At 38.7% G+C, this 16,175-nt stretch overlaps 2 protein-coding genes and 1 pseudogene across 2 annotated transcripts; 1 reads left to right on the top strand and 2 right to left on the bottom strand.

The window, feature by feature from the left end:
- Positions 1–16,175, top strand: part of LOC135204727 (zinc finger protein OZF-like) — a 177,097-nt pseudogene that overhangs the window by 15,502 nt on the left and 145,420 nt on the right.
- LOC135204546 (gastrula zinc finger protein xLCGF3.1-like) lies at positions 8,093–8,968 on the bottom strand. The gene has a single exon (XM_064234709.1). The coding sequence runs from the start codon at positions 8,966–8,968 to the stop codon at positions 8,093–8,095; it is 876 nt and encodes a 291-aa protein (XP_064090779.1).
- LOC135204547 (gastrula zinc finger protein XlCGF8.2DB-like) lies at positions 9,361–11,090 on the bottom strand. Its single transcript, XM_064234710.1, has one exon. The coding sequence runs from the start codon at positions 10,537–10,539 to the stop codon at positions 9,361–9,363; it is 1,179 nt and encodes a 392-aa protein (XP_064090780.1). The 5' UTR covers positions 10,540–11,090.

A 16,175-nucleotide genomic window follows, 5' to 3' on the forward strand; every position in this document is an offset into this window, starting at 1 on the left:
AGTAAGCATATATCTAATATATAATATTATATAGATATTATATATATATATTATAGATAATATATAATATAATTTTATAAATTTTCTATCAGGATTGAGTTTGAGTTCAAGTTCACACACATCGTCAGTAGTGGTACAAGGACAGGGAATGGGAATCTATGTTTATTCTCTGTAAAATATCACATTGTTTTTTTTTTCATAATAAGAGCTAAGGAGTTTGATTTATACTATTTTTGCCTTACCATTATAAAATAAATATGAAAAGATATACATGGATTTATTTTGATATCAAGAAAAATTGTTGTTGGTTTACTGTAGAGTATAGTGTAGTGATAACAGAGATACCGATAATTTTTCACATGCATACGATATATTTTGCGATAATTTTGGTGAAAAAACGATAATTTTGAATCATCTATACGATAAGGTGGTCAAGAAAACCGCCGCTGCAGCAGCATCATCATCATTCAGTGTTTTCATATTTGACGAAATCGGTTACTACTGTCACGGCAGGCGGCTTTGTCATATAAGAAGAGGAGCATAGGTAATATTTAAACGAAAACTGTCCATTTTCCGTTTATGAAAGGAAGGAGGAACCAAGAGACCAAGTAGACAAGACGATGATGCGTCGTCATCTATTTTCTTGGAATATTTTTCCCATGAATCATCATGACTGGTGTCGTTTCATACAGTCTGGATGGAAGAGCTTACTACTTAGTACGTAATACAGTTTGATTTGAACCGCTCTTGGCGGCATAACAACAACGCCTATTTCCACCACATCAAGTCTTCGTCTGAGGTGAGGTTTAAACGGTTAAAAAATTGGTTTTAACAATTCAATACCTTTGTATTTTGTTTATCTAGATGATTGGACGTAAGTGAAAGATATCAGTTGATTTTTCATCATATTGATAATAGGACTTTTTTTCATGCCAGCGTGGTCGAGTCTCGTCTAGATAGTAGCTACTATTAGCCAGGATTGATAGGGACTCAATTAATCATGCTATTAGCAGAGACATTTTTAAGCACATTTTGTCTCCCGTTTTATATTTATAGAAAAAATTATCTGAAGTAACGTTGAGAGAGAGAGAGAGAGAGAGAGAGAGAGAGGAGAGAGAGAGAGAGAGAGAGAGAGAGAGAGTTAGTGCCATGACGAGCGTTTTAACCTCACTGGGGCTGAAGGAATCGTTTGTAAATATTTAGAATTCTCGAAATGTCCTTATTAACGAAGATTGCCTCTTCATTTTATAGGTCTGTTTTTTTTTTTTTTTTTTTCTCTCGGAGTCTTCCTTTACTTAAGTATTTGTTTCGTCAAGTTTCAGTTCATACATAAGTGGAAGTATCTTGGGTACTACCTACTCGTTTCAAATGATATACCTTGTGAAGGATCCTCTCTCTCTCTCTCTCACACACACACACACACACACACACACACACACACACAGACGCCACTGGGTGCTTGTTTCGAAACAATTAATGTTCTTCCAAGAGCAGCACCTTCAGACTTAGCTTGGAACAGTCCACATAAGAAAGGCTATAAACTAAGAAAATCATAATTTGTTTCATAGGGAAGTAGTTTCTTTTGGTATCTGTATCTGAAAACCATTCAAAGGTAAAATTATCTTGTAGGTAATTTATGAAGAATATTTTAAAATATGAGTCAATGGACTTGGAACAGTACTTTACGGGCACTTCATGTCAGTTTAGCCCATATGCAACAACAACCCCCTCTCTCTCTCTCTCTCGCTCTCTCTCTCTCTCTCGCTCTCTCTCTCTCTCTCCCGTCCCAAACACGCTGCCTTCTTCAGCCTCCACAAGCCTTCACAAAAACATATCCGTCCCTTTCCATCGGGGTGGGGGGGGGGGGGGGGTGAGTATAGAGAGGGGTGGGTGGGCGGCGGAAGTATTTGTCGGTTAGCGAAGGGGGGTGGGAGGGGATGAGTTTGTCATCAGTTTTCGGGGTCAACGTTCGCGTTTTGGGGGGTTGCATGAACGTATGTAGTATACTTTGTACGTTTTCTGCAATATTCTCTCTCTCTCTCTCTCTCTCTCTCTCTCTCTCTTTAAGTATGTTTTTAGACTTTATGAAGTAATGGGTTTCCATTGTTAGGTACAGATATTTCGTGCAAGACTATACTTGAAAATTTATTATTTGTACAGAGACTCCTTGCAACTCTCTCTCTCTCTCTCTCTCTCTCTCTCTCTCTCTCGTGTGACTATACATTAACAAGACTTGCAGTTAGATATTAGCATGCAAATCTCTCTCTCTCTCTCTCCCGTTTTTTCCGGCAAGGGAGATTCAGAGAATGGCATTGGCTTTGTTCGTACTATTTTTTCGTTTTCTTTTTTATGTTTCAATGAATGTACCAGTGATTTTTCCTTTAATCACAGGGTTTGTAGTCTAAGTCTTGCAGCAAGCGCAGCCTGAAGCTTTTTATAGTATCCTTTGCATGAGGTAATTATGAGTAGTGGACAGGAAAAATCATCATTTTGAACTGAATGAGGAATAGAATACAGAGAGATTGAGCATGACTGGGTGACTGCTGGTTCCTGCTATATGTGGAGTTTAAAAGCTTGAAATAGCGGGATGTAGTTGCTGCCTCTCTCTCTCTCTCTCTCCCTTAGGTCTGTTTGATAGCCGTGTGACGCCTTGGAATAATATAATGGAATAGGTATCTCTCTCTCTCTCTCTCTCTCTCTCTCTCTCTCTCTCTCTCTATCTCTCTCTCTCTCTCACTTAGGGTCTGTTTGATAGCCGGTGACGCTTGGAATATATAATGGAATAGGATCTCTCTCTCTCTCTCTCTCTCTCTATATCTCTCTCTCTCTCTATATATATATATAAATATCATATATATATATATATAATATATATATATAATATAATATATATATATATATATATATATATATATATATTTATTTATATATATGCATATATATAGCCTTGGGTTTTTTCCCTTGACACTGGATAGAATTCAGTGTGCTGACATTCTGACCACTGAAATACGTGAGAAATGGCAATATATTGCAATGTCGTTGCAATACGACAAGGTTGCAAGTCAGCCAAAATTCTCCAGCATGGCATGGCTATGGTTTCAGGAATTCTTTCGGGGCCAAACCGACTTATTATCCTTCAGACTGACAGAACCCAGTCAGTCATTGGGTCTCATATGATTCAAATACCAACGAAATGGCAGTATATGATATCATCCCTATAGCCTCCTAAGGATTTGCTCGTGTTTGTTGCTTTTGTAATATTCTGTTTTTATTCAGACTTTTTAAACTGATTCACTTTATCAAAGAAAATAATCCTGCAAAGTGAATATAGTCATCTATACAGTTCGCCAAAGGGCAGCTGTTATGTGAATGAAGTTGGTGCATTGGGACCACAAGGAAAGACGCACTTCAGTTGGGAAGAGGTGCACTGGGACCAGATACTCGGTGCATTCAGACCACATCATGGTGCATTCATTCACTTTTGGCAGTGTAGAATATTATTCTGATATTATTTAAGTTTTAACAGGGTCAAATGAAAAATCTTATTTATGTATACAAAATTTTTCTTATCTATCAATATTTTCATATTTTCAAAGTTTATGCAATGAAATAAAATAAAAAAGAGGTTTAATCTAATCAGAATAACACATCATTTTAGTCATTTGCATAACTAGTCTAGTCTTTTCAACACTTCAGACTGGTTAATCTAAAACCAAATATTAAACAGTCCACTGTAGTATTTAGTGAGCTGAGATACAAAGCATAGGATTTACTTACAAATGCTGTAGCACATTCTTTGTAGAAGATTAAAACCAAGAAAATATTTAAAATAATCAAATAAAACTGCACCTAAATTTCATTGTAGTTTAATGAAGATACCAATCCTTTCTATTTCCACTAAGAATAACATTTCATGGAAATATTCAAGCATACACAGGAACAAGAAAAGTGGAGAAGAGAAAGGGAAATTCTTAACCTAGCACTGTATAGTGATCATTGAGAACAATTGTAAGAAAAAAACAAAGTCATTTATTTTACCTTTGCATAAAGGTTACACAACCATTTTGCATCAAATTCACTCTGGCCAAAATACTTTGGCTCTGCCTTGACTTCTAATAAAGACTGCAAATGAAGAACCTTCATCTGCATTTTCAGTGAGACCCTCCTCCAGATTCTCCTTCTCTTCTTTGAGTAACAGCAATGATGATGGTCATGATTTGGATCATAAAAATATAAATATGGTTTTTCTTTTTATCGTCCCTTAGGTTGCTGTTGCCTTTTTTTCTATAGATTTTGCAGACAAGTTCACAATAATTATCTCTACATCAAGTGCAACTTACTTTGGGGTGCAAAACATTAACAAATCTGTCAGTACAACTGAACATCCTCGCTTATGAGTGACTTTGCTTGGGCATTTTGACACCTGAAAAACAGTCTGGCATTCAGAACCAATGACTATGATTTGCAGAATAGAAGACAAAAGTACAACATGCAGTGTAAAAGAATAATATCTATCCTCCATGTGTGCTCACATATGTTATGAGTCTACAAGAGAAAAACTGTTTCAACATCGTATTTCTACTGAGTTAACACATTCATTCTAAGATGAATCTAATGAAAAACCCTAATAAAAAAAGACTTCTTGGAAACCAAGTGCAGATACAGGATATGACTTTTGAGACACCTTCATTCAAAACAGACGCAGGAGTCAAGTTAAATAAAATCATGTAATAAAAACTACTTGGACAAAGATCAAGTAAACAGCTTCTGTCTAGTGTGATTTGATTGATTTATTAATTCTTACTGGCGTCGCAACGACGAGGTTATTGACGCCGTGTCTAGTGTGAATTATCTTTTCTATTGAGAGGACTTGTTTGAGAAAAACTTCTTTGACATAAAGAGCAACTATAAGGTTTCTCTTTTGCTTATGTTATTCTTAATTTTCAATTTATATCAGGGGTGCAATGGACCCCAGCCTGGGGTCTATGGCTGGGCTAGTTTCTCGGTGTTTACCATTGCTTTGAGGGCAGCAATTTACACCTCATTTATACTGGGTAATTTCGTATACCTTGAAGATATTTTCTCAGATTTTTCTTTATAAGTCCTATTGCTCCTACCACTAAAGGTATTTTTTTCTATTTCCTTCAGTTCCCATGTGCTTTTCAGGTCATTCTTCAGGTCTTGGTATTTTGTTATTTTATGCCTTTCAGCTCTATTGAGGCCAAAGTCACTGGGTACTGTCACATCTATAATCTTTGCTGTTTATTCCTTGTCCCAGATCACAACATCAGGTCTTATAGCACCTCCTTCTATACACATATCTTCCTGTTGGAATTTCCTTGTCATAAAAGATGGCAACAGCCCTATTGGAGGTGACTGGATCTGGTTCATGCTCCTATACTTTTCCTTTTACTTCAGTTCTGTATACTTTACACATTTTGTTGTGGTGGGCTGTGTAGTGACCATCTGCAAGCAGTCTTGCAGGCTGATATCAGATGACTAACACTCAATCACTGCTTGAAAAATCCTACATGGATCATTTGCTGATATGCTTGGCATTTTCTTGAAGCTCTTTGTTAGGAAGCCTTGATCTTGTGCTCCTATTATCAGTCTTTCTCCATCATAACCTAGATCTCCATTTCTTATACAGCTGAGTGACTCTTTGTTGTCTATGAAACTTTTTTCCATTTCTTGAAATCTTCCTGCTCTACCGCTCTACCATTGTCTTTCTACCTTTCCATTCGAAGTCTCTCCTCTCTGTGACTGTATTTCTGCTTGGTCTTCATGGCTATCGTTTTTGCTGGAGTCTGTTCAGTACCCTCGGTCTTCTATCAGATCTCCTGCAAAGCTCTTAGCCTGTTTTGTTATTGATGTTAGTTGGCTCAGGGCTCCATTATGGTGTTGGGCAACCTTTTTGATGTTTTCGTCCTCAGAGCTTTTCAAGTACTGCCCTATACTTACTATTGTTGCTCTGTAGGCCTGGTTGATCTCAGTCAGGCCTAATCCACCTTCTCTGTGAGGAAGATATATTCTGTCCACACACTGGTGTCTGTATGTGACTTTGTGTAGGGTGAGAATCTTCCTGGTTTTAATATCCATCCTGTCTAACTCTCCTTGTGTCCAGTCTACAATGCCAAAACTATATGTCACCAGTGGTATTACCAGCTGGTTTGTGGCAGTGATCTTGTTCTTTGATGTTAATTATGACTTACGTATCTTCTTTCAGCAGCTGATGTATTCTTTCTCTGTCTTTTCTCTCATTTTCTTGTATTTCATATATCCCGTCTGCTATGACTCCTGTGACCCATTTGTAGGTTGGTCATAGACAGCAGATGACCCTATATTTGTTAGGGAGCTGAGTCTCAGAGCTCTTAGGGAGAAGATTGGTTGTGAGCCACTCTGGTGATTCTTCTCCTTTCACTATTCTTGAAAAGGCTAAAAAGCTTGCAACCTTAAAGTGTGGTGTAGTGCTGTGATCTTTTTAAGCCAGAAATTTTAGAGCTTGCCTATTCTTGTGTGGGGTTTCTTGAAAATGAATTATATTCTTTTAGTTTTGTTATTTTTTCTGGTGATGAAAGCTTACTGGTGGCATTTGCTGTTTCTGGCTGTTCTTCTGCCTAATAGTGTCAATCCATGAATTCTCTTGGTGTTGTCAAGGGTCTTCAAACAGTGGCCTCCAAAATCTCTCTAGGTCTTCCTTGCTTGGTGGTGTTCGTACCTCCACTGTTTCTTTCATGTTTCTATAAACAATCTTTGGATTTTCTCCAAACTGCCTATTTATCTGTTTTGCTTTTATCTCCTGTTATTTGTTTCTCATTTGTGCAGCTAGGGCCTTTACTAGTGACAATTTTCCACTCAATTGTTCATCCCCTATTCTGTATTATTCTTTATTTTCCTTATTTTTTGAGCAGATTTTTTAAGTGATATTGATCTGTCATATAGTTGGTCATTTGAAAAATCTCTGCCTTAACTTGTTATTTTATCATATTGTTTCTTTTTCTCTTCAGTATGTAATCTCATATGAAGTTTAAGTTTTGTAGTCTGGGAAAATGGTTTTCCACATTCGTTGCAAATGAATGAATTCTCTCCAGTGTGGGTTCTCATATGAATTGTAAGACTATCTTTCCTGGGAAATGCTCTCCCACATTCCTTGCACACGAAATGGCTTCGTCGTCCAGTGTGGGTTCTCATAGAATTGTTAAGATATCTTTCCTGGGAAAATGCTTCCCACATTCCTTGCAAACGAATGGCTTTCTCCAGTGTAATTCTCAATATGGAACTTAAAGATTAGGTTTTCAAAATGGGAATTTCCCACCCAATTCCTTGCAAAGAATGGCTTTTCTCCAGTAAATTAATCTCTATGAACTTTAAAAGACTTTGTTCTGGGAAAAATGCTTTCCCACATTCCTGCAAATGAACTATCTTTCCTGGGATTTGCTCTCCCACAAATTGTGGATTCCTCCATTCTCAAGACTTATCTTTCTGGGAAATTGCCTCCTCCCCACATTTCCTTGCACACGAATGGTTCTCTCCAGTGTGGGGTTCTCATATGCATTGTAAGATGTGGTTTTTCTGGAAAATGCTTTCCCACATCCTTGCAAATGAATGGCTTTTTCTCCCAGTATGTAATCTCATATGAACTTTAAGACTTAGTTCATGGGAAAATGCTTTCCCACATTCCTTGCAAATGAATGGCTTTTCTCCAGTATGTAATCTCATATGAAGTTTAAGACTTTGTTTCTGGGAAAATGCTTTCCCACATTCCTTGCAAATGAATGGATTCTCTCCAGTGTGGATTCTCATATGAATTGTAAGACTATCTTTCCTGGGAAATGCTCTCCCACATTCCTTGCACACGAATGGCTTCTCTCCAGTGTGGGTTCTCATATGCATTGTAAGATGTGGTTTCTGGGAAAATGCTTTCCCACATTCCTTGCAAATGAATGGCTTTTCTCCAGTATGTAATCTCATATGAACTTTAAGACTTAGTTCATGGGAAAATGCTTTCCCACATTCCTTGCAAATGAATGGCTTTTCTCCAGTATGTAATCTCATATGAACTTTAAGACTTTGTTTTCTGGGAAATGCTTTATCAACATTCCTTGCAAATGAATGGCTTTTCTCCAGTATGTAATCTCATATGAAGTTTAAGACTTTGTTTCTGGGAAAATGCTTTCCCACATTCCTTGCAAATGAATGGATTCTCTCCAGTGTGGATTCTCATATGAATTGTAAGACTATCTTTCCTGGGAAATGCTCTCCCACATTCCTTGCACACGAATGGCTTCTCTCCAGTGTGGGTTCTCATATGCATTGTAAGATGTGGTTTCTGGGAAAATGCTTTCCCACATTCCTTGCAAATGAATGGCTTTTCTCCAGTATGTAATCTCATATGAACTTTAAGACTTAGTTCATGGGAAAATGCTTTCCCACATTCCTTGCAAATGAATGGCTTTTCTCCAGTATGTAATCTCATATGAACTTTAAGACTTTGTTTCTGGGAAAATGCTTTATCACATTCCTTGCAAATGAATGGCTTTTCTCCAGTATGTAATCTTATATGAAGTTTAAGACTTTGTTTCTGGGAAAATGCTTTTCCACATTCGTTGCATATGAATGGATTCTCTCCAGTGTGGATTCTCTTATGAATTGTAAGATGATCTTTCCTGGGAAATGCTTTCCCACATTCTTTGCACAAGAATGGCTTCTCTCCAGTGTGGGTTCTCATATGAATTGTAAGATGTGGTTTGTGGGAAAATGCTTTCCCACATTCCTTGCAAATGAATGGCTTTTCTCCAGTATGTAATCTCATATGAACTTTAAGACTTAGTTCATGGGAAAATGCTTTCCCACATTCTTGCAAATAAATGGCTTTCCCACATTCTTTTGCAAATGAATGAGCTTTTTCTCCAGTATGTAATCTCATATGAACTTTAAGACTTTGTTTCTGGAAAATGCTTTCCCACATTCCTTGCAAATGAATGGCGTCTCTCCAGTAATGTATCTCATAGGTGAGTTTCAAGGACTTAGTTTATGGGAAAATGCTTTCCCACATTCCTTGCAAATGAAGGCTTTCTCCAGTATGTAATTCATATGAACTTTTAAGACTTTGTTTTGGGAAAAATGCTTTCCCAACATTCCTTGCAAATGAATGGCTTTTTTCAGTATGAATTCTATGAAACTTTAAGACTTAGTTCATGGGAAAATGCTTTCCCACATTTCTTGCAAATGAATGGCCTTTTTTCTCCAGTATGTAATCTCATATGAACGGTTAAGACTTTGTTTCTGGGAAATGCTTTCCCACATTCCTTGCAAATGAATGGATTCTCCCAGTGTGGGATTTCTCATATGATTGTAAGACTATCTTTCGGAAATGCTCTCCCAACATTCCTTGCACACGAATGGCTTCTCTCCAGTGTGGGTTCTCATATGCATTGTAAGATGTGGTTTCTGGGAAAATGCCTTCCCACATTCCTTGCAAATGAATGGTTTTTCTCCAGTATGTATTCTCATATGAACTTTAAGACTTAGTTCATGGGAAAATGCTTTTCCACATTCCTTGCAAATGAATGGTTTTTCTCCAGTATGTAATCTCATATGAAGTTTAAGACTTTGTTTCTGGGAAAATGCTTTTCCACATTCTTTGCAAATGAATGGTTTTTCTCCAGTATGTAATCTCATATGAAGTTTAAGACTTTGTTTCTGGGAAAATGCTTTTCCACATTCGTTGCATAAGAATGGATTTTCTCCAGTGTGGATTCTCATATGAATTGTAAGACGATCTTTCCTGGGAAATGCTTTCCCACATTCCTTGCACACGAATGGCTTCTCTCCAGTGTGGGTTCTCATATGAATTGTAAGATGTGGTTTCTGGGAAAATGGTTTCCCACATTCCTTGCAAATGAATGGCTTTTCTCCAGTATGCAATCTCATATGAACTTTAAGACTTAGTTTATGGGAAAATGCTTTCCCACATTCCTTGCAAATGAATGGCTTTTCTCCAGTATGTAATCTCATATGAACTTTAAGACTTAGTTTATGGGAAAATGCTTTCCCACATTCCTTGCACATAAATGGCTTCTTTCTAGTATGGATTTTCATATGAACTATAAGATTACGTTTCAAGGAAAATGCTTTCCCACAGTCATTGCATATGAATTTCTCTCTGGTAGGATTTGTGATATTTTTTGTAAGATTAACTTTCTTGTAAATTGCTTTCTCACAGTCATTGGATATGAAAGGCTTCTCTCCATTGTCACGGACCCTTCTTTCTTGTTTTACATCCTTTTTGCAAGTTTGTTGATGTTTTTCATTCACTATTGAATTCATTTCATATGAATATTCATCATCTTCATTAGACTCACAGAATTCCTCTGGCTCTATTTTGATGTCCATCAATGGATCCAGAGACAAAAAGTCTCCATCACTGGTTCCACTAAAGGCAGCCATGTTGATGTTTTCTTGATTTTTGGAAGGTTGTGATAATGCACCTTCACTTTCACTTTTCAAAGGAAATTCTAAAGAATGTTTTGGATTCATTTTAGCCTTATGTCCTGTCCTGTTCTGTAATGACAATGTGTTCAATTCACAACTCTTAACATAAAATTGTTTACAAATAATTACTGAATAAATCTGTTAAAAAGTTAAGTACAATATCTTGAAGGACTACAAACAGATTTCACTGCTGATGTATGAACCTAATATTCAACACAAATTTTACTTGTTGTTTAAATTTGTTAAATACGCATACAGTAATTCACTGTTGTCTCATATGCTTAAGAGTTGCTATTGGTAATGTTCCATGTAGTACCATTAAACAACATGCATTTAGCAAAATCCTGATGCTAATCAAAACTGACGAAGGAAGGAAGGTTCTTCTGAGGGAGAATCTGAAATCAAACAATGCAACACAGAGTTAGGAAACATAATGTCAGAACTGAATCAACAAAATAATAAATCAAATTCAATTCAGGTTCCCATAAAGGTCTTAGGGCAAAGTGTGCATTTGATAGTTTTATCCAAACATTAATACAATCTAACCAAACATTGTCCAGACACAGCATCAAAACATTCCTGAGGCAACAATGCAACAATAGATTAGCAGTTAATATTGACGCCCACCACCTCACATCTGTAAACCTTCTTAGCTTGAACATATCTTATTAACAAATCAAAGGCCGAGCCTAGTACATCAGACGAGGAACTAATGTATGCCCAAATTCAGAAACATATGTCCAAATGTCCCATAGTGGATAATACTTTTTTAATGGAACCTGTCCTAGAAATATGATACAAAGAGACTTAGATTTTCCTTCTCCGCATTTGTGTGCAAAAGTTGAATATAAGAGAGGATGGATCGATCAAAGGTAATAGCAGTAGCGTTGCTACAATTGTAATAAACCAGGGCACACAAAGAAAGTATGTAGAGTCAAATATTGTGGAATGTGTAAAAGTGTGGATCACTGTTGGCAGGCTTGTCCGTCTCAGATACGGAGAGATGCGATACCTACACCTCAGAAATTTGGGAGTTACAATACGAGAACTTCCCAGGCAGGTCACTTAAAAGGGCAAAGGGATCGTCAAAATTTTTGGAAAGCCAATCAACAAAAAGGGTACAGATGATTTGTACGTGCCATTGTGGTCTCATGGGGGACGCCCCAGAGCCCAGGCCGATAGTATATGGAACAGTGGAGGATGTGGATATCACAATCTTTATAGACACAGGCGCGTCTGTGAATTTAATGGACCATATTCTGTATCAATCCATGTTCTCCCATTACCCTTTGAAACCCTCAACAGAGACGGTGTGTGATGTGCAAGCCCATAGATTAAACACCCTGGGTTTTGTTAGAATATGATTTACCTTGGGTGATAGAATGTTAATAGAACAGAGGATATGGGGAATACTGAAAACAAGGGTGCTTTTGGGAGTGCTAATGGTAATGATACCAGGGATATGGGGAGTGGTGATACCAAAACCCACACTAATGATACAGGAAATAACAGCGGTGATGTTGGTAATGATAAATGGGATATTGACGGCCACGGTGGTAATAATGGCGTTATGGATAGTGAAGCTGATACTAATACTGATATTATTACTGATACTGACAATGGTGTCTTGGTGGATGCAATGAGAACCACAGGCGGTGATATTTATGGGATTTTGGAGCAGAGAGGTACTAACCACAAATATAAATGTGTTTTATCAGAGGATGTTATTTTAATGCCAGGTTCAAAGACTATGGTAAAAGTCAAACTGAGGGAAGTGAAAAACCCCACGGAAGTATGCATAATTGAGGGCAGCGAGAAACTAAGAGGGGTTATTAGCATTGCATCAGTGAACAGTGTATCAAAGACTGGTGTTACATGTGTAGAATTACTGAGCTGTAATGATGCAGTTAAGAAATACCAGAAGAATACATACGTGGTAGACCTCCAAGATTGGAGTAATGTCAGTGGTTCAGTAGCTATTGTAAAGGGGAAAACTGAGTTTTCAGAGGCAGAAATGCAATCAAGAAAGAAAATATTTAGAGAACATTAGGTAATGCAGATTATAAAGAGCATATAGAAGCGGTAAGCGAGCTCTTGGCAGAATTTGGGGACATGGTAGCTTTACGAGGGGATAAACTGGGATTGACTAATGTGTTAGAACATAAGGTAAACTTAGACGAAGGTATAAAACCCATTTTTATTCCTGTATACCGCATACCTTTCAAAATCAGAGAACAGGTAGTAAAAGAGGTCAGTAAATGGGAAGAGGAAGGAATCTTTATTCCTAGTGCATCTCCATACAACTTTCCTGTTAGCAGTGCCTAAGAACGACGGGTCTGACCGAGTATGCGTCGACTTTAGACATTTGAATGAAAAGACAATTCCTGAGCGTTACCCAGTCGCATGCATACCAGATGTTTTTGTAGAAATTGGGGGACATAATATTAACAGCTCAATTGATTTAGCACAGGGTTTTTTGCAGGTCCATCTTAGTGAAAATAGTAAGGAATATACGGCCTTTTCAGTGCCCACGGGACACTATGAATTTATGTGGATGCCGTTCGGTTTTTGTGTACATGGATGATATATTAATTGCAACAGACTCGATCGTGCAACACCTAGTAGTGCTTAAGGAAGTACTTAGGAGACTTAGGCTTGCAGGATTGAAAATTAAGCTAGCTAAGTGTTCCTTTTTGAAGAAGCAAATCACATATTTAGGTCATGTCATATCTAAGGAAGGGGTTAGAGTAAATGACGATAAAGTCAAAGCAATATCAGATTTTCGTACCCCGAAATCAAAGAAAGAAATTAAGTCATTCCTAGGGATGACATGAGTTTTTCGTAGGTTTGTGAAAGGATTTTCTAACATAGCAGCTCCTCTAACAGATGCATTATGGGAAGACATTCAATTTCATTGGGGAGAACCGCAACAAGTAAGTTTTCAAAAACTTAAGGACGCATTAATGACTCCCCGAGTTCTGAAATTTCCAGATTTCAGCAAACTGTTCATATTAGTGACTGATGCCAGTCAGGAGGGTATAGGTGCTTGCCTTATGGAAAAATTTGATAGGAGGTTCAATCCCATTGCTTTTTATAGCAGGAAATTTAGGACAAAGGGCAGCAATGAAAGATTAATGGCTATCATAGATAAAGAAGCCTTTGCAATAGTATCAAGTTAGATTAATTTTAAAATGCTACTGATGGTGAATAAAGAAGTCCTTACAGACCACAAGCCATTATTGGATCTTTTTAATAAACCCGATTTGTCGCCCAAAAGAGCTCAATGGTTCTTAACTATCAGGGACTTCGATGCAAATCTCAAATATATAGAAGGCAAATTAAATGTAGTCGTTAGATATGGAAACTTATTTCTTGATGAAAGGATTCTCAGTAAATCTCTGAACTGACTGGTACCTCAATTCACCTGGGCCTCCTTCCCGGTCATGTAGAGCAGAGGAAGGAGTCCGGTCAGCCTTCTGGGCCTTTCAAATTAATGGGCATGTAATGTAAGCTTCATAGATTCAAAAAGGTTTTGGATAAACCTATAGTGTTTTGCTTTATTGTCAGCCCCTCTCTCCCTTTGCTAGAAAGAGGGAATGGACATGCATCTATTAGTCTACAGACTTCTAGATTATAGACAGGGTGCAGTACTTAGTTATGTAGCTCACCTGCATCGCAGCATGTAATGATTTGCCAACCTTCCCGCTGTCCTACAGGCGAGGAAGGGTATGAAAAGAGAAAGGGAGGAGGAGGCCAGTCCCTCACACTCTCTCTTTGTAACTGAACACCTTAGGCGACATGCTACCTGTCCCTCTAGGGGAGCTGGGTGAGCTACACAACTTGTTGAGCAGCCACCACAGGAAGGAGAAGGTGTCCATGGACCCATGGCAACGTCCGAAGGTAGAGGGTTGTGAATGTGGTTTTTCATGAACACACTCCTACCCTTAGCACTATTGGAACCGACAGGTTCTTCCAGAATGCAAGGGACAGACCAATGCCTTCTAAGCTCTTACTCAGAAAGTACTCCTATGTACCACATCAGAAGTAGAGTGTGCTCCCTTGATTTCCTCACGAATCCAGAAAGAAACCATTTTCTTTGACACCTCTTCCTTGGTCGAGCCAGTACTAACAAAGAGTCTATTCTACATTGAGGACAGAGATATTGAAACCTCTCTAGATAGCGCCACAACACTCCAACTGGACACAGTAGCATATTGTCTTGATCACTGCCAGCAAAGTCCTCTAGGAAGGGGATAAAACAGAACTTGAATCTGGTGTCAGGGACCGACGGATTCTGAGTCTTCGCTACGAATCCTGGGACAAACTAGAGCATGACAGATCCTTGTTCCTTCAAGTGTTTAACATCGAAAGAAAGTCCATGATGTTCACCAACTCTCTTTGCCAATGCCAAGTCAGATCCCTATCTGACGACTCTTGTAAAGGCTAGGGTGCACAAGTCAGGCTCCATAGGGCAAGAGTCACATCCCACTCAGGGGGACTGAATTCCCTGGGAGGTCAAAACTGTTTGAAGCTTCTCAACAGCATGGAGATCTCCACAAGAAAGAGAAATCAACACCCTTTAAGCAAAGGATGAGTCCAAGGGCAGCTCTGTAGCTCCTGACAGCTGTGACGAAGAGAATCTCTCAGCGAAGAAAGACAAGAAAGCCTGCGACCTGCTGAAGAGGAGATTCGACCACAGAGATACCCCATCAACGACACCAACAACAGAAGACGACCCATTTCCCCTAGTACACAGCTGCTGAAGCTTTACAAAAGTATCCAGAACAGAACACCAGGAGCTTTCCATTGTGCCAGGTTACAAAGAAGCCTATAACTGATAAGCCCCCCAAAATATAACAATCTTTCTGCAATGTCTTGGGTGTAGGGACCATTCTGTCCCTATCTGCTAACACTGGCAACTAAGCTCGTCTGCTGCTCTGTTCTGGTTCCCCAGGATTTACCTGGCTGACAGATCTACTGAATGTGCTGCCACCCACTCGTGAACCTGCACCACCAACATGTGGAGCTGAAGGGAAAGCAATTCACTTGCTTGTTGACCTATGCCAATACTGTACAGTGGTATTATTGATATAAACACCATGAAGTTCCCCATCACTGGATCCTGAACCTCTTGTACAGCCAAAAATGCCATCTTCAGGGCCAGAATATTGATGTGAAGGTGTATGAAGGTCAGGTTCCACACACCTGAAACCAACAACTCTCCCAGGTGTGCATCTTCTCTCACGGTTGATGTATCCAAAAATAGAAGCATCTCGGGATTGGGAGTGCCTAATGGCACTACCATTACAATATTCCTGTCGTCTAACCAACAGGATAAGTCCTTCCTTCCTCCGAGAAAGGAATCAGGAAGAATGGGGAGTCCCCAATGGGAGGCCAAAACTCCTTCATTCTCCACTGAACAGAACTAAGGTGAAGCTGCTCATGAGGGACCAGCTTCTGCAAGGATGACGGGTGACCAAGAATGACTTGCCACTGCCGAGCTGGTTCTTCCTATTGAGACAGGAATAAGTGCATTGCCTCTCTGAACTTGCTAATATGCGAGTCTGAGGGGTAGGCTCTTTCTGCTACCACATCTGTCAGCATGGCCGGATACAAGATACTTTACCCTCTGCTTTGGTGTAAGATCAGACTTCTCAAATTGATTGCTACACAAAGGTCCT

This window comes from Macrobrachium nipponense, chromosome 47 (assembly GCF_015104395.2).
Source record: "Macrobrachium nipponense isolate FS-2020 chromosome 47, ASM1510439v2, whole genome shotgun sequence".
In the NCBI taxonomy this organism is placed as follows: Eukaryota; Metazoa; Arthropoda; class Malacostraca; order Decapoda; family Palaemonidae; genus Macrobrachium; species Macrobrachium nipponense.

Bases quoted from the DNA above. Each gene is read 5' to 3' on its own strand.
- LOC135204546 (XM_064234709.1), bottom strand. From the start codon at position 8,968: ATGTGGGAAAGCATTTTCCAGAAACAAAGTCTTAAAGTTCATATGAGA.
- LOC135204547 (XM_064234710.1), bottom strand. From the start codon at position 10,539: ATGAATCCAAAACATTCTTTAGAATTTCCTTTGAAAAGTGAAAGTGAA.